The 25,204-nt window shown below is 38.2% G+C and overlaps 1 protein-coding gene across 6 annotated transcripts in view; it reads right to left on the reverse strand.

Moving 5' to 3' along the window:
* The window catches only part of LOC126470093 (transcription initiation factor TFIID subunit 3), a 337,538-nt gene that overhangs the window by 68,988 nt on the left and 243,346 nt on the right, over positions 1-25,204 (reverse strand). The window contains exon 9 of one of the 6 annotated variants that reach the window (XM_050097643.1): positions 14,387-14,502. The exons of the other annotated variants lie outside the window; for them this stretch is intronic. Within the exon in view, the coding sequence (XP_049953600.1) occupies positions 14,387-14,502 (116 nt within the window). The remainder of the gene's footprint in view (positions 1-14,386; positions 14,503-25,204) is intronic. 6 annotated transcript variants of the gene reach the window in all.

Here is a 25,204-nt window from a genome sequence, read left to right on the forward strand (position 1 = left end):
ACTGGCTGTACTGATCACTGCATATTTCTAACATAACTTATTTCACAGTATCAAGTGTATATCTAGTTTGAGAAAAACAACAGCCACTGTAACCACTACTTACTGGTGGTATCTATCTACCTTAACACTTGCAGCCATCAATGTCTGAAGTTAGTGGACAAATCTTCATGACAATTTCTTCAAAAGATTCAAATTTTCACATTTGAAAATGTCACAGTTATTAAAATTTTCTGGACTACTGAGCTGTGGCCAAATGGATATCCTTTGGTAAAACCAATATTTTGTCTGTCTCTGTAAGATATCTTCAGGGCACATATAAGGGGCATTACGAGCATCTTAGAGATGTTGCAACAGCATACACTCTTGTGGGAAATCCTAGGTATTTTTATTCTTTGTTAAAGATATTACTTATCATACAGTAAAGACCAAGAAAAAAATGATATATACAATATATGATAATATACAAATCCACGAGCAAGATACAGAAATGTTTGAGATCAGACAAGGATACTAACTAACTTGTAGAAAAAGCAGGAGTGTACAGAATACTGTATATTTATGAGCAGGTGTACGTGGGTATTACCAAGGAAATGGTGGAAAACAAATAGGCAGAACATGAAGCCAACTGTTGAAGGCGAGAAACAAATAGATAAGGTGCTTTGTGATCACACTTTTCAGTCAGGTAACGGCAGGGTATAATTTGATAATCTACCAAGTACTCAGCAGCTACAAGTAGGTGTTAGGATAGGCTTTGCAGAGATGCAACAGAAATGCCCTAATACAAAAATAATTTGAATAAGAGGAAGGTATTAAGTTCAACTGGTTCTTGCCTCTAGTGCTGAGCAGAGGCACCAGTCTGACATCATGGAACTGAAATGGTAAATGTATTTCCTCATTGTTGCTATTCCCGGTGAAATCTACAGATGCTAGACAGTGTAAGAGAGAGAGACAGAGAGAGAGAGAGAGAGAGAGAGAGAGAGAGAGAGAGATAACTAACAGCTTGCAGCCACTCAATCTACATTACATCCGTGACTGGAATAGGAAGAAACCTTAATAAAAAAAAGTACTCTATAAATGCAGATGAAGTAAAATATGTACAAGAAATGCATTTCGATTAAACAGTTCCAGAACTGAAATGAGTGAATAAAATTGGGAATACTTCTTCTGAATCATTTCGTAGATACAAACAGAGAGCCTAGAGAAGCTCCCAAGTGTGACAGAGCAGCTACAATGCAAGAGACATAACACTGGCTGTGTACCCACAATCATCCAAGAGTTCTATACATTTCAGCACTGTCAGAAGTATATTAATTCTTACCAACAGTTTCTGCAAATCAAAGTTGTGCATATGAACACAAAATGGTAAAATAATGAAAGCTAACATAGGGGCACTGAGGCATTACATGACTATAAAGAGTGGGTCTGCTTATTCTATTAAAATTGATGATATTTGACCTTCATTCTGTTCCAGTTACAGTCGAATGTAATGTAAAACTCAAAGAAGATCATAACTGATGATATCTTATATCTTTATCTAAATAAACTGCTTTGTTTGAGGAATCATGAACACTATTCTGCTGGCCTACCTTGTGTTGCTGGCACAACAGGTCCCCTTAATGAAATACTATTCAGAAATGACAACAGTTCATTACTTTGAAATATGTCATTTTATACCACATAAAAAAGCACTTATGTTGATCCATTATCATATTTCCTTCATTGAATTGTTAGAATAATATATTTTACAACTTTGTTTCCTGGTGATGTGAATCTATAGATTCCACAATCACAACAGTGTAGTTAAGTATGTTCATGTGTTCTTAGATGAGAATGTGGCTTTGAGTGGTTTCACTTATCCATCTTGTATATACAAGCACAAAAGGTAAAAGCAGGAAAAAGTCAGAAGCTTCAATGATAGGCTGGCCAACTTCATAGACAGATGTCAAAAATAACAGTAAAGGTAGAAAAAAAATACAGATGTATATATAAAATGCAGCTCTGCTCAACCATTTATTGAGGAAAATGTAGCACTGACAAAAATGTGTGTGGATGAGAAAGTGTAACAAGCAATCATAATGCATGGCATGCAGGAATTTACTGTAGAATATTGGGAGATGATAGGACACCTTCGGACTGAGTCATTATAACGAAAAAGATTCTGTGCAATTTACATGCCCTATATTTTAAAACACCAGAGTAACATGAAATGTATTCACAGCTGCGAATATGGACAAGCATCAACTGTATAATGGAACGACGACAATGAAAATCTGTGCTCGACCGGGGACTCTAACCCATATTTCCTACTTATTGCGAGTAGTTACCTTCCCAATACGCTATCTGAGCACGTCTCACAACCACACTCAAATTTCCATATGATATCAACAGTATGTCATCAACCATGTGTCCACACCTTCACTCGTGCATCCATTATGTACCTTCCCACACAGGGGAGACATTTTAATTGAAAGTTGCTTGCCCAGTGTCGGCAGATAAATTTGGTATTAGAGTGCCTGTGTTGTTCAGAAGTGTGATGAAATGTTCCTTTGGACACGCATGCACCAACTATAGCCATTATGAAATATATTAAATGTATTTGCAGCTGCAAATATGGGCAACAACCAGCTGTATAATGACCATGAGGCATGCTTGAATAGCCTAACTGTAAGGCAACCAACCACTCGCAATAAGCGGGAAATCCAGGTTCGTGTCACAGATCGGCACAAATTTTCATCATCATTATTCCATTATACAGCTGACGGTTGTCCATATTCACAACTGCAAATACATTTCATGTATTTCATAATGGCTGTAGACGCCACAATGCCTGTTTCTTCAAATATGCATGCGTACCCGAAGGAACATTGCATCGTACTTCTGAAGAACACAGGCACTGAAATATTGCATAAATCAGTTCAAGGTACACTAAAGTACAGTCACATTTTATATAGTGCAGAATAATACACAGTCAATGTAACAAAACTTTTAACAAAGTGCTAGATAGCAGCACTAACATGATGAGATTTTACAAATTGGAGTTTTGAGCAAAACTACAATTCCTGATTTAATGAAGTTATTGATAATACTATTATGTTGTATTTTGATCACTTTGGCAATTGTACTTGTCAGTCTGGACCTTTTAATGACATTAAAGTGTTATTTTTCTGGTAACTTGCTAGTAAACTAATAATATTTTAATACATAATTTTCAGATTAAATGAGCACAAATTAAAAGGTAAGTTTACCTTATAAGGTCTCCTGCAAAACAAAATTCAAATCAGTCATCCACTACATTGATAAAACTGTTAAGAGAGGTGTAATATTCTGTATTTTGAAAACTTAGTGCAAAGAATCAGGCACAGATATAGCCGATCCTTGTGTGTGTGTGTGTGTGTGTGTGTGTGTGTGTGTGTGTGTGTGTGTGTGTAAGTACATCAAATTCTTGCACGTAAAAAATTCAATGACTCTGATGGGCTATTGTAAATTAGTTTCTAAAAGTGGTATTGCACATTCTATCTACACTGGCTCTGTTTGAATAATAGAAGTTAGATTCTTCAACTGGCACCACCAATATGTACAGTGTGTTTAAAAAAGAGTTATTTGATTTCACTAAACTATATCTTGGACATGAATCAAGAAGGAAATTTTGTGTAAATGTTACGTATGCATCGAAACCACAAGTTTACCTAGGCACCAGTTGTAAGTTGCCAGTTCATGTGGTTCTACATCTACATCTACATCTACATGGATACTCTGCAAAACACATTTTCCAATCTCTTATAGCGCGCGGAAGGAATGAACACCTATATCTCTCCATATGAGCTCTGATTTCCCTTATTTTATCATGGCGATCATTCTGCCCTATGTAGGTCAGTGTCAACAAAATATTTTCACATTTGGAGCAGAAAGTTGGTGACTGGAATTTCGTGATAAGATTCCGTCACAATGAAAAATGCCTTTCTTTTAATGATTTCCAGCCCAAATCCTGTATCATTTCTGTGACACTCTCTCCCATATTTCGCAATAATACAAAACATGCTGCCTTTCTTTGAACTTTTTTTGATGTTCTCCGTCAGTCCTACCTGGTGAGGTTCCCACACCGCACAGCAGTATTCTAAAAAGAGGACGGACAAACGTAGTGTAGGCAGTCTGCTTAGTAGGTCTGTTACATTTTCTAAGTGTCCTGCCAATAAAATGCAGCCTTTGGTTAGCCATCCGCACAACATTTTCTATGTGGTCTTTCCAATTTAAGTTGTTCGCAATCGTAATACCTAGGTACTTAGTTGAATTTACGGCTTTTAGATTAGACTGATTTATCATTTAACTGAAGTTTAACGAAACTTTTAGTTATTTAAGGTCAACTGCCACTTTTCGCACCATTCAGATATTTTTTCTAAATCATTTTGCAGTTTGTTTTGATCTTCTGATGACTTTATTAGTCGATAAACGACAGCGTCATCTGCAAACAGCCATAGACGGCTGCTCAGATTGTTTCCAAAATCGTTTATATAGATAAGGAACAGCAAAGGGCCTATAACACTAACCAGGGTAACACCTGAAATCACTTCTCTTTTACTCGATGACTTTCCATCAATTACTATGAACTGTGATCTCTCTGACATGAAATCGCAAAACCAGTCACATAACTGAGACGATATTCCATAAGCACGCAATTTTACTACGAGCCACTTGTGTGGTACAGTGTCAAAAGCCTTCTGGAAATGCAGGAATACGAAATCAATCTGAAATCCCTTGTCAATAGCACTCAGCACTTCATGTGAATAAAGAGCAAGTTGTGTTTCACAGGAACGATGTTTTCTAAACCCATGTTGACTGTGTGTCAATAGACCGTTTCCTACGAGGTAATTCGTAAAGTTCCAACACAGGATATGTTCTAAAATCCTACTGCATACTGATGTTAATGATATGGGCCTGTAATTTAGTGGATTACTCCTACTACCTTTCTTGAATATTGGTGTGACCTGTGCAACTTTCCAGTCTTTGGGTACGGATCTTTCGTTGAGGAAACGGTTGTATATGATTGTTATGTATGGAGCTAATGGCATCAGCATACTTCGAAAGGAACATAATTGGTGTACAGTCTGGACCAGAAGACTTGCTTTTATTAAGTGATTTGAGTTGCTTCACTACTTCGAGGATATCTACTTCTACGTTACTCATTTTGGCAGCTGTTCTTGATTCGAATTCTGAAATATTTACTTCATCTTCTTTTGTCAAGGCATTTCGGAAGGCTGTGGTTAGTAAATCTGCTTTGGCAGCACTGTCTTCGATAGTACGTCCATTGTTACCGAGCAGAGAAGGTATTGATTGTTTCTTGCCACTAAGATACTTCACATACGACCAGAATCTCTTTGGATTTTCTGCCAGGTTTTGAGACAGAGTTTCATTGTGGATGGAGATTGTCTCTCAGGAAGGCATCAAGTGAATTTTTATCTTTTTTAAATAGGTATATTTTTCGCTTATTTTTTGAGGATTTGGGGATTACAATATTCAATCTCACTACGACAACCCTGTGTTCACTAATGCCTATATCGGTTTTGATGCTGGTTATTAACTCAGGATTATTTGTTGCTAAGATGTCAAGTGTGTTTTCACAACCATTTACTATTCGTGTGGGCTCATGAACTAACTGCTCGAAATAATTTTTAGAGAATGCGTCTAGCACAATTTCGGATGATATTGTATGCGTACCTCCGGAATCGAACATGTATTTTCGCCAACATATCAAGGGTAAATTAAAGTCACCACCAACTATTATCATAGGAGTCGGGTACGTGTTTGAAATCAAACTCAAGTTTTCTTTGAACCTTTCAGCAAGCGTATCATCTGAACTGAGAGGTCGGTAAAAGAATCCAATTATTATTTTATTCCAGTTGCCAACAATGATCTCTGCCCATACTAACTCACAGGAAGTATCTACTTCAATTTCGTGACAAGTTAAACTACTTCTAGCAGCAACAAACACGCCACCGCCAACCGTGTTTAGCCTATCTTTTCGGAACACTGTTAGGTTCTTCGCAAAAATTTCGGCTGTGCTTATATCCGGCTTGAGCCAGCTTTTAGTGCCTATAACGATTTGAGCATCAGCACCTTCTATTAGCACTTGGAGCTCTGGTACTTTCCCAACACAGTTACGACAATTTACAACTGTTATACCAATGGTTCTTGTATCTATGTTCTTCCTGTGTTCAGCCTGCACCCTTTGTGACTGAAGCCCATCTTGTGTTTTCCTGAGACCCTCTAACCCAAAAAACCGCCCAGCCCACGCCACACAGCCCCTGCTACCCATGTATCCACCTCCTGCGTATAGTGGACACCTGACCTATTCAGCGGAACCCAAAACCTAACCACCCTTTGGCGCAAGTCGAGGAATCTCCAGCCTACGCGGTCGTAGAACCATCTGAGCCTCTGATTCAGACCCTCCACTCGGCTTTGTACCAGAGGTCAGCAATCGGTTCTGTCGACTATGCTGCAAATGGTCATCTCTGCTGTCATCTTGCAAGCAAGACTGGCAGCCTTTACCACTTCTGTTAGCCACTTGAAACCAGAGAGAATCTCTTCTCATCCAAAGCGACACACATCATTGGTACCGACGTGAGTTTCCGCCTGCAGCTGGCTGCACCCTGAGCTCCTCATGGCATCCGGGAGGACTCTTTCCACGCCTGGAATGACTCCACCCAGTATGCACATAGAGTGCACATTTGTTTTCGTATCTTCCTTGTCAGCAAAGTCCATAAGGGGCCCCATAACAAGCCTAACGTTGGAGCTTCTAACTACCAATAGTCCCACCCTCTGTGATTGCCTGGATCTTGCAGGCTGAGTGGTTTTCTCTGAAACAGGACAGGCGACAGCATCCGGCTCAGTGACAGTGTCAGCTGCAGACAGCACCTGGAACCTGTTCGTCAGACAAACCAGGGAGGCCTTACGTGCAGCCGCCTAGGAAGTCTTTCGCTGCCTGCTTCACCCTGAGGTGACCTCCTACTCGTCCACAGGTGAGGGGTCAGCCTCAGTGCGAGCAGTAACTGGGTTGGCCCCCAGTGAGGACCAATCAGAGGACTCTGACGCGCTGGACGCCTGTTGGATCCCCACGGCCGGCCCACAACAGCGGTGCCCATCCACTGCAGCCTCAAGCTGTGTAACTGAAGCCATCACAGCCTCAAGCTGAGAGCGAAGTGTTACCAACTCGGCTCGCATCCGCACACAACAATCGCAGTCCTTGTCCATACCAAAGACTGTGGAGAACTAAACTATGCAGATAAACAGACTATCGGCATGTGCTGCGCATCTCTAATGTAGACCTTAAGGAAACGTATGAACTGTCTCTAGTAATACGCAGATATTCCAGAACCTAACTACCGAAGCACTCAGGTTAAACTAAATAATTTGCCCCTGATAAGGAACTTGTAATATGTCACAAACTCTGTTTACTTTCTGACGCAAATGAAAACGCGAGAACTGTGGCTATTAGATTTTAAATTTTAAAGCACACAGATGATATAATAAAACTCGCTCCTGGTTAGGAACTCGTAAAAGTCACAAAAGCGGTTTACTTATCTGTTGGTAGAGTCTGACGCGGTCGGCTACTATTGCCTGATTGACTAACGCCAACAAGCAGTCACACTAGTTTTCAAAACAAGCGAACAAATGACTATGGACTCATGCTACAGAAATCTACTGCAGACCTTGACAAAAACGCACAAACTGTGTCTAGTAATACGCACACATTAAAAAACCTAACTACCGAAGCACTCAGGGTAGACTAAATAATTTGCCCCTGATAAAGAACGGTAGGCATCTCCCTGGTGCACCTAGCTTGCTTGGTCATTACCTAACAAATGTTAAGTTCAGATGGGATAACACACCAAGAAAAGGCATTTTAGTTTTGTTTCAATAGGTGCAACTCAGCTACAACTATGTAGTACGATTTTTCCCATGAGTACAGCACTGCATAATGGCACCAGAAGTTTCAAGACATTGGTTGTTCATGTAAACAGGAATCCACAGGTTATAACAGTGTGCTAGTTTAAAATGCAGATTGCACTCAACAGAGTTGTGCATGTAGTCCACAGAAGTCTATTAATCGCACAGCCACAAGTCAGCCATTGTTAAAAGCCTTTCATAATGGTGTAAACAACTATGTGTAGGATTTTATGAATTTGTTCTGGGTGTGCAGATAGAAGACAATGATTTAGTACACATTTAGTGGTCAGCTACCCTGCACTTAAGTGGAAAAATGGACAACCACAACATAAGAATAAGGTGAACACAGCAGACACATACAGTCAAGCACAAGAAAGATTTTTCAAAGCTTCATGTGTTTTGCACCATTTCCTGAAAAAGATTTATGCTCATTCTTCTTTGATTAAACGGTGAGTACAAGAACCATGTCATGTACTTAGATATGCTGGAGATCACACTTTATCCCCAATTGTGGGCACATGGTGAAAATTTCATGTTTCAACAGAACATAGCCCTTCTGTATTGGAACCTACACATAACAGGATTTCTTAACAAGTTACCTCAATAATGCTTCAGTTGTAACAGGTGTACAGATTTTGTATTGCACCAATGACCTCCAAGGCAGGGCTTGTGAAAGACTTCATTCATGTGCGTCCCCTTCAAACAAGTTTGGGCGAACTGCTACATCAGACAGAAGCTGTGATAAAAGCCATATTCCCAGGCATGCTTACAAAAATATGGGATGAGCTTGAGTATCGTCTGGGTGTTTGTAATGAAACTGATGAAGGATGTATCAAACATTTGTGAAAGGTAAATGGAATCTTTGGTTGTACGCAAAGTAACCCAAGACTGTATTGCTAGGATACACCCTGGCAAAACTGGATGATTCTTTTTGAAATAGAAACAAGTTAAAATAAATCCGAAGTTCCTATCTTCAGTAATCTAGAACAGGCCCATTCACCAATCAGACTGCGTGAACTGGCTCACGCTTACACCTCAGCAGTGAGCAATCAACTGGCTCACAGTAATGGAGGGGGAAGAGGAGGGGAGAAACTGTTGTGTCTGCCTGCCAATAGTTCTACAAAGATGTATTGCTTCACAGTGGCTAATTAATGCCTTTCATGGCAAATTTATTTACTAAAACCGTTGAACTGATGAGAAATTACAATGAAATTAAGCCTACATTTCTTTTAATTGATAATGAAATGAATATTGGGCAGGTAAGTACAAAAGATTATATTTGTTACGGGTGATGCAGCCTTATGGTGAATGTTGTTTTCAGATGAAGTTTAAATTGAAATCAAAATGTATTTAATGACTATTTTATTCACACATTAAACATAGAAATACTGCATGTCAATGAATACTACTTATTTTGCTTTTCACAAATGCATCGATGTCTGGTACAATTTCTGAGCACTGCTAATTTGAAGATAAGCTTTTAAATTGAAGTCAGTGAGCTTCTGTTGGTAGATTTTGTTCTCTTCCTTGCAGAAACAAGTTGCTCACACAGATATGTAGGTCTCAACACTGACATAATAGTAGCTGAAAACTTACGGAGTTGTGAAAATTTATATCGAAATTTTTATAAGAGTCTACAAGGCACTTTATTATGAAACTTATAACTCAACTGCCTGTCACATTGCAGGTCTGTGACTTCTCACTGTAGACAGGCATCCTGCACTGGCATGTTATAAAATGATACTGGTGTGCCTGACCTTTTCTTTGAAGTTCCTAACCTGACAATAATGCTACTTTTCACCGATTTTAAAAGAGCTACTCGCCACTTTAAGCACTATGCCATTAACTAAATATGCTTGCATTTAAAACTATGATGAATTTAACATATTGTCATAAGAAAAGGAAGGACAGGAAAATAAGCTCTTGCCTTTCTGTTTAATGAGAACTACTGCACTGGTGATGCAACTGTCTTATGAAATTGCTCATTCAAACCAACCAAATATGCAAGACAGGGCACAGAGTTTGCACTTCCTCTGTTCTACATAATGACGTCTGGTCATGACATTTTACCAGAAGCACTCACTACTTACAAGGGAACCTGCCCATCACACCCCCCTCAGATTTAGTTATAAGTTGGCACAGTGGATAGGCCTTGAAAAACTGAACACGCATCAATCGAGAAAACAGGAAGAAGTTGTGTGGAACTATGAAAAAAATAAACAAAATATACAAACTGAGTAGTCCATGTGCAATATAGGCAACATCAAGGCCAATACACGCTCAGGAGTGCCGTGGTCCTGTGGTTAGCGTGAGCAGCTGCGGAACGAGAGGTCCTCGGTTCAAGTCTTCCCTCGAGTGTAAATTTGACTTTCTTTATTTTCACAAAGTAATGATCTGTCGTTCGTTCATTGACGTCTCTGTTCACTGTAATAAGTTTAGTGTCTGTGTTTTGCGACCGCACCGCAAAACCGTGCGATTAGTAGACGAAAGGACGTGCCTCTCCAATGGGAACCGAAAACATTTGATCAAAAGGTCATAGGTCAACCGATTCCTCCACAGGAAAACACATCTGATATATTCTATATGACACTGGTGACGGCATATGCGTCACATGACAGGAATATGTTGTCGACCCACCTAACTTGTACACTTGGCGAATGGGTAAAAAGATTCTTCTACCTTGCCTGATTTAGGTTTTCTCGTGGATGTGATAATCACTCCCAAAAAAGTGATGAAAACATAAGAGTTTGTCACATAAACTGCAACAAATGAATGCAACAGTTTCACGGTCGCACAGTTTTCTCTGTGCTCTGTTAAAACATGTTTTTAACGTTTTCAAATTTTTCCGTGTGTAGACCGTCAAATACTGCATATGTCCAAGTAAATCTGAACATGTCCTGGAATTTTGGAGAGCAAAGTTGATTATGTGTACGTGCTTGAACTTTGATAATTGTCTGAAAATAAAAAAATAAACTTTTGACTCGAGGGAAGACTTGAACCAAGGACCTCTCGTTCCGCAGTTGCTCACACTAACCACGGGACCACGGTGCTCCTCAGCTCATATTATCCTTGATGTTGCCTATGTTGCGCATGGACTACTCAGTTTGTATATTTTGGTTATTTTTTTCATAGTTCCACACAACGTCTTCCTGTTTTCTCGATTGATGTGTGTTCAGTTTTTCAAGGCCTATCCACTGTGCCAACTTATAACAAAATCTGAGGGGGGTGCGATGGGGAGGTTCCCTTGTTAGGTGGTGAGCGAGCGTGAGCACTCGTGCTCACCAAGCTGCCTGCTGAATGGGCCCAATCTAGAAGATAATTTGATTTTGCTTTAAACTGCGGCAAACAAACAATACATAATTATATAGGAGTATGGTCTATATATACTTTCTCCTATTTATTTTATCTCATCAGAGTGAAAATAGCCATTTTTATTATTAGGAATTAAACACTTCCCTTGGGTATGGTAAGAATACCCTTTATATGAAGTGCAGAATTCTATAGTGAATATTTTATTAATCACAAAACCAATTTCTTGTTTTGTTTTTATGTTACATTTGCTAATATAATGCATGTGAATTCTGAGTTACGATTTGCAAGACCACTGTATGGAATGAGCGTTTCAAAGACCATAATTTTTTAATATACATTAGGCAGTTTCCTTCAATCGATTTTAATCTCATTCTTAGCACATGGGAGACTATACAATATACGATTACTAACAAAGTTATGATTATTACGATGTTTAATAAGAACTACTGCACTAGTGATGCAACTGACTTATGAAATTGCTCATTCAAACTAACCAAATATGCAAGTTCGGGCTATTTGGTAAGGTGGCAGTAATCATTAAATTAACAGTACAATTGGTATTTCTTTTTCAGATCTGGAAATGTTTCCATGATTTACAAACCTAGTGAGAACAAATATTTTTTGTGGTGGTGGTGGTCTGATATTAACTATCCTCAACCTTCTTGCCAATTTAACTTAAGAAACAACTTGAGCTTCACTTGCATCGCCTTCATCAAGAGGATGTGGGAAAAGAAGACCTAGATTCATAAATTTAGTGTTCACCGAAGATACCACTACAGACAAGCACTGATACACAATGTTACAACACCTTGTTGTGAAAAAGTATACTCTGCTTTGCATAATGCAAGTGTAATTACAGGTGGAGCATAGTCCATATGATGGCTACTGATGCCATGCAGCGGTTAATACAAAGGCCTTCCATTCAGAAGGATCAGGGTTCAAGGGCTTGTCTGTTTTTAGAGGAGGAGGAGGAGGAGGAAGAGTAATGGATCAAGATTTAATGTTCCACTGACGGCCAGTTCCTTAGAGATAGGGCAGAGTCTTGTGAAAAGAAAGGATAGGAAATTAAGCTCTTGCCTTTCTGTTGGAACCTTCCCAGCATAAATTTTAAACAATTTGGGGAAATTACAAAAAACCAAAATCTATATGTATCAGTTACAATTTCCCTTCTTGAGGATGCAAGTCCAGACAAAGAACAAGAGTATGTATTTAAGAGGAGTAGAAAAAAAAACACTGATTTGTGCTGCAGAGGTTCCAATGACAGGAGTAATAGAAATTTTCATATTTCGACAGTAATGACAGAGATAAATGTTCGCTCAGTTTTAGTGTGGTAAGATGAAATAACACCTTTATTTTCTAATAAAAGTAAATTGCAGCATTATCTGCCTGGAACAATTTCAAGTACAATACAAGTAGTGGAACTATTTGATCTATCTCCTATCCACTTTATCAATAACTCAGATTATCGATTCTCAAAAGACTGTAATGAACACATTATTTTTAAGACAAATACACTAATTTAATTGTGTCAGCAACAAATCTCAACCTGTTGTGAATGGTATCACCCAAATACTTTAACACACTGCCAACTCGACAATGATGTTAATATTAGTACTGTACAAACATGATTACACTTGATACATTTTTTATGTAACACTTTTTAGCTTGTGAACAACAGTTTATAGCTGTTCACAATAAAGAAAATCTCAAATGTAAATAGTTAACTTGAAAGACACATGGCACTTGAGAAAATGAAACCTAATCATAAAGGAGGGTACACAATTAATATTTCTCAGATATCTGTAATGGCACTGCATCATTCTCTCATTGACACTCACTACAATTAAGAACTCCCAGTCACTTAAATTAAAGGAAGTTTTTCAGCTCCTAAAAGTATTCTAAGGAAACTGACAAAATTATATAAAACAATAATCTAAAATATCTGTCCCACATGTGAAATTATGTCTAACAGGTTCTTTTTTTTTTTAATTTTTAGTTGCCTGAATGCAAGAAAATGTTTAAATAATTTTTTTAATGAAGCAAGACAACTGGTAACAAAGTCAACACTTGTAAAATGATGTGTGGATGGAGTACGTGAATATAAAAGTATGTGAGGAAAAAGTGATACTACAGGTGCCACATAAAAAAGTGCATCATGTAATATCTGCTATGGCCTTCTTTAAGAATAGATGAGAATATACAGAAAGATAACAGAAATTACATAAGGTTTTCATGCAATAAATATTATATTGGCAGAAATCATAATCTTAAGACCCAAATCTCTGTTTCTGAAAGGTAAGTGACAATATGTGCATTGCTCAAATGTTTTTACACACTGTAGGTAGTTCGGTATTAGACGTAGGACAATGTATATGAGCGTACAAAACGTGGCCGATGAGTCATTTTCAGATTTTATGTACACCCTGTATGACATAAGATGTAATGTGATGTAATGTAATAACGAGCACATAATAGATATTTTTAAGAATTGCTCGTGTGCCATCTGCATGCGATACCCCTGCACTCTAAACTTAACTTTTAATTAGAAATTTTCTGATTTACATAACCAGGAGTCTGGTATTTCGTCCTTATTAAGCTGTTACATGTTCATATATTCCCAAAGATATAAAATCTTTGTTCTTGTGCCATTTCAGTTTTACTCTCTGACATAAAAAGTCCACAAAAATTATCAACCAGTGGCTTAGAATCATATCCCTACTATTACACGACATCACGAGAACACTGGGGTATGTTCTGTGGTATCAAATTTCTAGCTACTTTGTAAAACATTATTAAAAACTGTCACTTTTTTAAAATGAATACTGAATTTTTCTGATATATACAATTGATCAACAAAAGATTCAAGTGCACATATGACATTACACTCGGGGAAAATTACAGATTTTTGCACACACATGCAAATTTACTAGTAATTCTGACAAATCAATTAATTACCTTCATGGACAAAATGCAAAAAATTATTAAAAAATTATGCCAAAACATTTTCAAAATAAATGTTTAAGTTTCATAAACTGTTAATGAATGATTTAACAGGTCAGGTCCTTACAGTATAGCTAATGCAAACTGAAGAGCTGGATTGTTGTGCAGTTATGAGCTCCAGAACATCACTCACCTGCAAAGGTCCACTCGCAATCGTCTTCAGGGCAGGGGTAGGTTGTCCACTCTCTGCAGGCTTCAGCCCACATTCTAAGGGAGAGTCACTATCCTCACACTTCTCAGGGTTTGACTCTGTATCACATATGGCAAGTAATCAGCTGCCTGCACGATCACATGCAGGCACTTCATGCAACAGCTTACCACCAACGATGCCAAATGCATATCTCTCTTTTAAATTAAGACAAAACAAAACTATTACACTGAAAAACTGAGGTGCACTTCTGCTGTTCTTCCAACAGTAACTACATAAAGACATGTCAGAAATGCTGCCTAAAATTACTTTAAGGGGATGAAATGTTTAAAATGTGGGAAAAGTTTAAATCCTTGGAGACTCACTTTACATGATCCACTCTCTCCCAGAAATGTGCTTACAACCTCCGTAAGGTGTGCATGCTGTTTATAAACAGGCTGGTAACTACTGATGAAGTAGATGAAAAGGTGTGTGGAGAATGAATTACACTGAAAATAATATAGCTTAAGGTGCATAAAATAGGACAAAGAGCTAGCCAAAGAGTAAGTCTACATTACCTAGCTTCAGATCACAGCAGCTCTAAGCAATATTAGTGAACGTGCATGCGCGTGTATGTATATGGACACACACACACACACACACACACACACACACACACACCAATTAGAAAGGGAAGAAACTGTACAGTTGGTGAAATGACATATAGTTGGTAAATGGACAAAGTTCATGCCACAAAGCAATGTCCCCAAACTTGTACCACACCACAACCTATTTGTGGAGTTTACTTCTGACAACCTGTTGCTATCTGTGGCAAACACTGATAACACCATTTGCTCAAAACAGCTGTTATAATGACCTGTCTGATCAACTAACATGTCCATAGACAATGGTCACTGACTTTAGAAGAGAGGGCGAAGTACAATTTCTAAATGGTGAACTTAACATAAACAATGATCTGTTGGTATGATCCATTATTTTGAGACAAGTACTCTCATTAGTCCTTACATGTTGTAAATAAACAAATGGGAGGGGTTTGGGCATTTGCATGCTGTTAAATGATTTTTACATAACACACAAATTATTTGATTTGCTGTGCTCTACTACCTGTCCAACAAAAGCACCTGTTTCTAAGTCAAATACCCATGAGTGTAGCTTGATAGTGGGCATAAAATCATCAGCATGAATGACTGTCAGTATAATAGGCAACTGAAACTCCCTGGCAGATTACAACTCTGTGCCAGACTGGGATTCGAACCTAGAACCTTTGCCTTTCATGGGTAAGTGCTATACCAACTGAGCAACTGAAGCACAACTTAATACCATGACGGAAGTAAGGGTATTAGGACAAGTCATAAGTCATGCTTTTGTAGCTCTGTTGGTAGAGTACTTGCTCACGAAAAGTAAAGGATTTGGGTTTGAGTCCTGGTCCAGGACCCAGTTTTAATCTGCCAGGAAATTTCATAGTGCACCCTTTGCTGCAGAGTGAAAACTTCTTTGTAACAGGTAACTGTTACAGGTTTGTGCAACATTCTACGAATATAATTCTATCTTCAGTCAGGTCACAGAACACATCAACACCAAAGTATGGCTAAATAAAATGGTGTCGTAAGAAATTATAGTCTATGATGGGGAAAAGTTTCAAATATACTGGGTTTCTCAGGTGTTTAAAGTAGAATTTCACTTGCACATTTAGTCCGGTGTGCGTGCACGTGCGCTCGTGTATACGTGTGTGTGCACGGAGTCGCAAAAGTACAATGATGAATGACGACAGACAAGCAACCTCTTTAGTGGGAGGTTGCAAAAGGCCAATGATGTTCATGGCATTCGCTGCCCAAATGTTGTCTACCATTCAACCACAATATTGGCTGCTAAAGGCAACACGGGGTGGGACTGGTGGTATTCACTGGTGAGCACAGCATGAGGCTACAGACAAGTAACTCAAAAAGTGCTACAGTGCTAGTGATGTCGATACAAAACAGAGCAATGGCAACAATAAACAAAACAAAAATTGCATTATATCTACAGCAACAGTTGCTGAAATTGACATTTTGTCAGAAAGAAACCCAAGGAATTTCACACAGAGGGAGACAAGTGGCTGATGAAATATTAGCATTTCTGCAAGATGAGTGAGTGGAATGTGTGGTGTTGTACATGCTCAACTATGCAGACAATGTACATGAGTAGTACAGTGACGACGATACATGCTTAACAAGTTAAAAGTGATATTGAAACAGCCATGTAGTTCGTCATCCTTGTTGGGCAGGGATTCACAAATCCAGTCTCCAGTGAAATGTAGTAAAGGACAGTTGTTGTCAAAGGAGGGGTACTAAACATGATTACATACATCGAAGTCTGCAGCAATATAACCGTGCAGTGCTCAAGATAAACTATGTATATTTAAGGAAGGACAAGGCGCACTTGTTACAAAAGCAGATATTGGCGCATTTTGATGATGTTCGATACAATTTGCAGCATGTGCATGATAGTGACATACTAAATATGCACATCAAACTGCACAAGACATAGGTTATAGTGATTTCAAGGGAAGCAGTGGATGATTGTCTAACTTCTAACAGTGTAACAGAAATGAAAAACGTAATATAACGAAATTTCACACAAAGCATCAACCTGACAATGCACAGCAAACTGAGGAATCAGCCCAAAAACTTGCAGATGAGATAAACAAATTTATCCCATCACTCAGTTCGGAATTTGTTTTCAACTCCGACCAATCGGCATTTGAAGAGGAAATGCATATTAAAGGAAACCTGTCGATTACAGGTACCAAGAGAATCGTATCAAAATCAAATAACATCAATGCCTAAATACATTCACATACAATTATGCTGACTGTTAATTTGGTTGACTGCTAAATTGTTGCAAGACACTGGAGGTGCTCTGCCCCTTACACTTCTTCCTCATGTGCGTGATCTTGTAAGGGCAGCAGGGAATAATTACGTCTCAGCAAGCTAGAGTGGGAAAACGGATGTTAGACTCCACCTATGGTACGAGCACTGCTTGTGGCCACTATCTGGTCAAAATAACTTGCTTTTGCTTGATTCCTGATCTGTGTATAAAAATCGTACTCCTTTAGAGGACTCTATCTCTCCTGACATTGAAATTCATACCACCTGGAACCACTGAACAAATTCAGCCTCTGGATGTGTGTTTTTCCCACGCCTACAAAACATATTATCACACTATCTGCAGCTACGCCTTAAAGGATAGGCAGTTTCATAATGAGCTTTATGACAGACTGTTTCTCATTCAGTTGAATGCCATCACATTCCATCAGTTCTCATCACACAGTTACAACAACATGATTCTATAGGCATTTTTTAACAATGGATACCTAGCTGAACGTCCAGCACGGTTTGTAACTCCCATGGAGTTTGCCTTTGATCTTAATGAAGCGAACCATTTAATGGTGTGCCTTTATGTCAGCAATGTCTATTTTGTGAAGTGTAATAAATACACTATGTGATCAAAAGTATACAGACACCCCCAAAAACATATATTTTCATATTAGGTGCATTGTGCTGCCACCTACTGCCAGGTACTCCATATCAGTGACCTCAGTAGTCCTTAGACATCGTGAGACTGCAGAATGGGGTGATCCACAGAACTCACAGACTTCAAACATGGTCAGATGATTGGGTGTCACTTGTGTCATACACCTATACACGAGATTTCCACACACCTAAACATCCCTAGGTCCACTGTTTCTGATGTGATAGTGAAGTGGAAACGTGAAGGGACACATACAACACAAAAGTGTACAGGTTGACCTTGCTGTCGACTGACAGAGACAGCAGACAGTTGAAGGGGTCGTAATGTGTAAAAGGCAACCACCACTCCAGACCATCACACAAGAATCCCAAACTGCATCAGGATCCACTGCAAGTACTATGACAGTTAGGTGAGAGGTGAGAAAACTTGGATTTCATGGTAGAGCGGCTGCTCATAAGCCACACATCACGCCGGCAAATGCCAAACGACGCCTCGCTTGGTGTAAGGAGTGTAAACATTGGACAACTGAACAGTGGAAAAACCTGTGAAGTGATGAATCATGGTACACAATGTGGCAATCCGAAGGCAGGGTGTGGGTGTGGCGAATACCCGGTGAACGTCATCTGCCCATGTGTATAGTGCCAGTAGTAAAATTCAGAGGCGGTGGTGTTATGGTATGGTCGTGTTTTTCATGGAGAGGGCTTGCACCCCTTCTTGTTTTGCATGGCACTATCACAGCACAGGCCTGCATTGATGTTTCAAGCACCATCTTTCTTCCCACTGTCGAAGAGCAATTCGGGGATGGCGATTGTATCTTTCAACACGATCGAGCACCAGTTCATAATGCATGGCCTGTGGTGGAGTGGTTGCATGACAATAAAAGCCCTGTACTGAGTCCTGACCTGAATCCTATAGAACACCTTTGAGATGTTTTGGAATGCCGACTTCGTGCCAGGCCTAACCGACCGACAACAATACCTCTCCTATACCTCTCCTCAGTGCAGCACTACATGAAGAATGGGCTGCCATTCCCCAAGAAACCTACTAGCACCTGTTTGAACATATGCCTGCGAGAGCAGAAGCTGTCATCATGGCTAAGGGTGGACCAACACCATATTGAATTTCAGCATTACTGATGGAGAGCACCATGAACTTTTAAGTCATTTTCAGCCAGGTGTTTGGGTACTTTTGATCACAGAGTGTAAATCCCATAAAAGATTGATCTCTACACCTACCAGGCACCCATTTTCTGTCACCCTCCAGATGCACATGGTGAGTTATTAGCAGCTAAAATTTTTCCTGTCATAACTGTTCATAGAACACTTTCAAAAGAGCTTTACTAAAGATTGAACTCCTTACCTTGCAGTCAAGGTGTACCTTGTGAGACTGACAACAGGAACAAATTTGGTGAAATGAAAGGTGATGGCAAAAAAGTAAGTAGGAGAAGTGAAGATGAAAACAAAATATCCCACTTTTATTTCATTTATCTGTGGAAGTTGTTTTTTTTAATTAAATATATCTAGCAGTTTTATTTAGTACATAGTGGATGTTTCATCATGGATAATTCACAGATGGTGGACAATGCTTTTTATTCTGAGAAGATATGTCTTTAATTGAAGCCTATTACTAATATATTATCACAATGGGTGGTATTTAATTATCTTCTGATAAGTACTGAATTTTGCTGTACAGAAGCTACACACCACTCTATTCAATAGACAGAGGAAAAACTTCACAAAAGTCAAAGATGACAGCAAATCGCAGCCCAGAGCACCCATAGTCAACAACTAAAATACATTGGAGCAGCCCGATCCAAATATAACAAAATATCTCTACTTGCCAAGAGGGAAGGCTGAAGCTGTGTAACTCTTAATTTCCAAAACATGGAATTACAAAAAGAAAAATAATCTTTGTTACAAGGATGACATTTTAGTTAACCTCAGTAACACTAAACAAGTTTCCATTTTAAGTAGCTGTACCATGACTACACATGGAAGTTTCTATTTTTCAGATTTCAATAATATTTTTGGCATACACTATGTTGTCTTATGAGAATAAATACCACTTACTTTCAAATGCATGTGCTGTGAATTGTTTACTATCATTGCATGCTACCTACTAAACATGAAATCATGATGTTATTGTCTCAATACTATTTTTTTGTTTTAAATGTGGCTTTAATTGCCATGTACTCTGCAATGAAGTCACTATAGATGTTTTTTTCTAATAAAAAAAATATTTTTTTTTTAAGTGAGCTATCAGAAAAGTTTTACTGTAGGGAAAAAAAAAGCCATAAAAGGAGAACATATTGCAGATTCAGAACAATACTTTCCCGACAAATGTTGGCTTTTGAAGCAGGAGCCACTAATTCTCTTTCAAATAACTCCTATATTGTCTCCATGGGGTTCTTTGGTCCCCATTCTAGTCCTCTGGTCAAGGATAAAACCCTGCTTGCAACAAGTAGTGATCCCAGGTCATCCATATGAGAGTAAGAAATGATGATGGATGCTAATGCTCCATGCTTTTTTTCAAATGCTGAATTTGTTGGAAGAACAAGTAACGGACAAGATTAGGTTAGAAAATACTTGCCATCCTTTTCTGTGAAAATTATGATGTTATCATCCCATTTCCAATGTGAGTCAATGTGAACACAACAGTGTACTACCTAAGGCTTCAAAAGACTAGAAGTAGAAAGTTCAGGTACTGAGTTATGATACATTAACAACTTCATTATTCTGGCATTTTTGAATAGATGGTATGGTATACAAATTTATGGTGAATTTAGAGAAACAACTGATGGCCATTCTCTCTACAGCTGCTGTGACTTTCCTGTTTTCTCAGCGATGCAGAAAAGTTGAGTGCTGCCAGTTTGTGTGGCACAGACACCGGTACCACATCCATGTTAATGGTTTCATTCAGGGTCTTCAGTGACGAATGTGGGATGTGATACTTTGAAAATAAGCAGGTAGTTTTGTTGAAATACAGCCCTCCCCTTAGTTCAACAGTTGGTCTTGCATTTTATCTTACTGCCTATTCATTTTTCGGGGCACTAACAAACACAGACACACTTGTCATTGCAAAGATCATAGAAAAGCATTCAAAAAATAATTTAATTTCTTAGTTATCTACACTCCTTGCAACAAATGCAAACATTTCATTGCTATATTTGCAACCAGGAATGGATCTGATAAACACGAACACTACAATACTAATTATGCACTTACGAGCCACCCAGTTTTCTGTATATTATGTAAATGACCAGAAAAGTACCACACCTTGCACCAGCTTAGGATTTCAACAGCTTGCACACCTTTTTCTCTATTTTTAGATAGCACCAAATGTTTCAGAGTAATGTGGCACCAGTAATCATGCAAATACCAAGGATGAAGATCGGAGGAAAATGGGGGTGAGCAGATAACACAAGTGTCAATCTCAAAAATGCAACATGCACAGTAACTTTAAATTTTATTGCACTTGGGATGGAAAAATACATTATTACTTGCATTACACAAGCACTAGTCGAAATGGCCAGACTAGTACCTGCAGATACACATTTCTCTAATGGTTTAAGAATGGGCTCCTTACCAACAGAGCTGTAACAGACACTAATGCTCTTAGAAATTTTTTTTAATGTCTCCAGGTTTCGTGCACATACTTAACAACATTTCTGAGAGCAAACTGCATCAGATATAACCAGAAATTCATTCAGATGTTACCAAGCACATACGATAAAATTGCATTCTACAAGGGCTGCAGTTCTGGCCATGTCATCAGTCATCTAGAACCTTTTCATTAACATGGAATACCGAATGATAAAACTGTATACAATTTAAATTAATATCATTTGGCAAGGAAGCTGAAAATCTCTCACTATTTGCATGCAACAAGAAAAGTTTGCTTCTATACTTGACATATAATTTAGAATATAAGCACTGAAAGGAGGAACATTATTGCATATGAAAAATAAAAAGAACATATACATAAGAACTTGATAGAACTTAAAAGAGAATAAACCCAATGGATAGGGTTATGAAAACATTCAATTTGGAGATTAGTTGTTACAATAATTTTACAGTTTTCAGAAAATTGTGTCATTTGTTCCAGAATCAGTGAAGTGTGCACCCCTATTTATATTTCATGCCGTCACTCATTATCTAATTATGAACTTCACAATGAAAAACATATATCAATGTATCAAAACACAAAGCTTAAAGCAACAGCCACTATCACACATGCAAACTCTATTCACTTTCTTCAATTACACTGCATCTTCAAACATGCATTGAAGTTCAATAAATGAGACACCCAACCTTACAGGTTTGTTATGAAATTCTAACTACTCTAACAGCCATAACAAAACTGAAGGCAACAGAAAAATTAATACAAACAAACAAGTGTACTCTGTGAAACTATCATAGCTTCTTGTTGGAATGTACAAAATATGATTATTTCCCCTTTTCATTATCCATTCTTTGAAGAACCCTTGTCTTCTGCCATACCACCTCTGATAGCAGGTCCGGTGTGTGTGTGTGTGTGTGTGTGTATGTGTGTGTGTGTGTGTGTGTGTGTGTGTGTGTGTGTGCGCATGCATATTCATTCCCCCCCCCCCCCCCCCCCCCATGCTTGTGACTCCATTCATCCCACTTGTTTATGGATTTAGTTTCATAATATAAAAATTCTGCTTATGACCAAAGCACAGACAATAGCGGTAAATTTTGTACAATGTACTGCAAGGGAGAAAACAACACCAATTAAACTATACATTTTTATAATACTTCATTGCTTCCACAAATGCATACTATTTTCCAGGTGTTATTATATTCTCAAAATTTGTAAGTTGCAATGATACAAACAATGAGCATCTGAAGATCTGCCTCTCTTGTCGTAAGTAAATAGTGGTGCAGAAACGAACACAATAAATGAATTTTAAAATTAAATGATGTAAAAACAGACAGCGAGTGTACTCTGCATCAGATATCTCAAGAACTTCATAAAAAATTACAGTGCAAACCAGAATCTTTATGTGTACAATTAATACACAACTAAAGGGTAGAAACTGGCCACATAGAAATAACTGGGGAACTACAAAGCTGTAGCTTATGTTTTAACAACTTTAGCACTAATAACATTATGTATGACATGAATTACTGTTTCCACTGGATCACCTGCAACTTAATCAAACTCTCCCGTCCACTTTTTTCCTCCTTTTTCTTATTGACTGGTGTGATCCTTCAGAACAACACACTGAGATTTTCATATATAGGAGAACCCCATGATTATTATATTCAACACTAGAAGCTGAACTCATTAAAACAATCATGCTGTCACAATGAAAATTCATGCACATAATAAGGAGTACGCTGCAGATCCACAAGACCTGTCCTTCAAAAACACATTCTACATCGGAAGGAACAAAACAACAGAGAGGACCCACACTACTGCCAACATACTAAATACAAGGAAAAAAAAAATCACCAAACAGACCCATTATATTCACAAAATTGCATATTGGAATTTCATTCTTACAATTCCACAAACCACGAAAGTAATGCAACACACAGTCGTTTTAGTCAACTTGCTACTGTGTCTGCCCAATTGCACATCACTTGCGTTGTGATTTAGATGTGTACAATACACAGGACTTTCTACTTCTTGTTATTTTCGCACATTGTACAATTGTTTCTAAAATTTGTCAACCAATTTGGCAAGGGGCACACACTTTTTCCTGTCACACAAATCAAACCATGAAAGGGACAGGCTCAACATAAATCTTTATCTGCCACCTTTCGGTTGAATCTCTGGGAGTACTTCAACCTTCGTACATGACACAGAATAATCTTTTTTCCAGTAATTTGAATCCATCAATGTGAACAAAGCAGAGAGCTTTTCTGGGTACAAAGACTAAAACTATCAGCCACATACCTAGAGATACAAATGATAGTGTCTTAAAATATATTTGAAATCTAACACACAGAATCTGAACTGACTTACACTCCTACTGCAAACATAAAATAAGAAAGAACCACAAGACACAGCAGGATCTCAAAAAAGGGGAAAAAGTGCTCATACAGCTTACAGTCAATGTCTCCTCTGTTCATAGAATGCTGCAAAAATACCTTCTTTGCATTCACTATAAGAGAGAAAAAATATTGGGTTTAGCCTTCTGTAATGAGCCACAGCAGAATTTTGCAGACTCATAGTAACATTGATACTTTTTCTGAATATTACAACAAAAGCAATTTAAAACTTTTTGGACTTTGGCTACATTTCCTCATACAAGAGAAGATGCACAGAGGAAAGGGACAGAAACATGCACAACTAAATTTTATCACCCTCTTCTGATTATTAATACCAGAACAATTTTATGTTCTAGTGTTTATAAATTTTAAAATGTAAGTAAGGAGTGTTGTTATAGATACTACCTGCCTCCATAACAAGCAAGAATATTATGACACTATTCTTAATGAATAATACCCTATACACCTCTAAAAGTGAACAATCAACTGACACTACCAAATAAGGCAATATTCACTCATTCAGTCCAAGGATGAGACTCAGTTTTGATACTACACAAATCAATGAAAAATCTTGTTAAAATTTCAAGGAAACTGCTCAGGATCTTTATGAATTGGGATGGAAGACATGCTTCTCTGATGTGTGATGCTCCCTTTCTCCAGAATCTCTTATATTTAAGTTTCTGAAGGAATGCAACAGCCAAAAGGCGTGTTGAGCAACACAAGAGATAAGGAACTTTTAGGACAGATTAAAACTAATAACTGGATAAGGAAGTGAATTTGAATATCTCAGTTACATTTCCCAATTAAATATATGAGTATGCTCAATTGCTTGGATCACATCATCCCCATCTGCATGTCTTGCAAGTTCTCCTGACAAAGCTGCACAAGTTTAATTCGTACCTTATATTTTATAATCGTAATATTTGACGACTCAGGGATAAAGAGCGGGACTATGGCTCCCAAGGCCTTGGGTTTGATCCCCAGTCAGTCCTATGACTTTAATCTGTCAATTATCACTTTTTTTACCTTAAGCATTTCTTTTTTTATGTGAAAAATGCTGGGTTGTACTGTGGTTTGGAGTACGTATTAAACTGTAGGTCCCCAAAAAATTGGCTGGGTAAGTCAGTTCAAATGTCAAAGAAAGTCAGCTGCATACCACCTCTAAAAGTACTATGCCTGGTCAAGCACTGTGGCATCCAAACAAACCTTTGGATTGATGACAGCTTTACGTTTTAACATGATAACTATTCTGTTTGAATATTAACAAACAAAAAAT

Source organism: Schistocerca serialis, chromosome 3 (assembly GCF_023864345.2).
Source record: "Schistocerca serialis cubense isolate TAMUIC-IGC-003099 chromosome 3, iqSchSeri2.2, whole genome shotgun sequence".
Lineage (NCBI taxonomy): Eukaryota > Metazoa > Arthropoda > Insecta > Orthoptera > Acrididae > Schistocerca > Schistocerca serialis.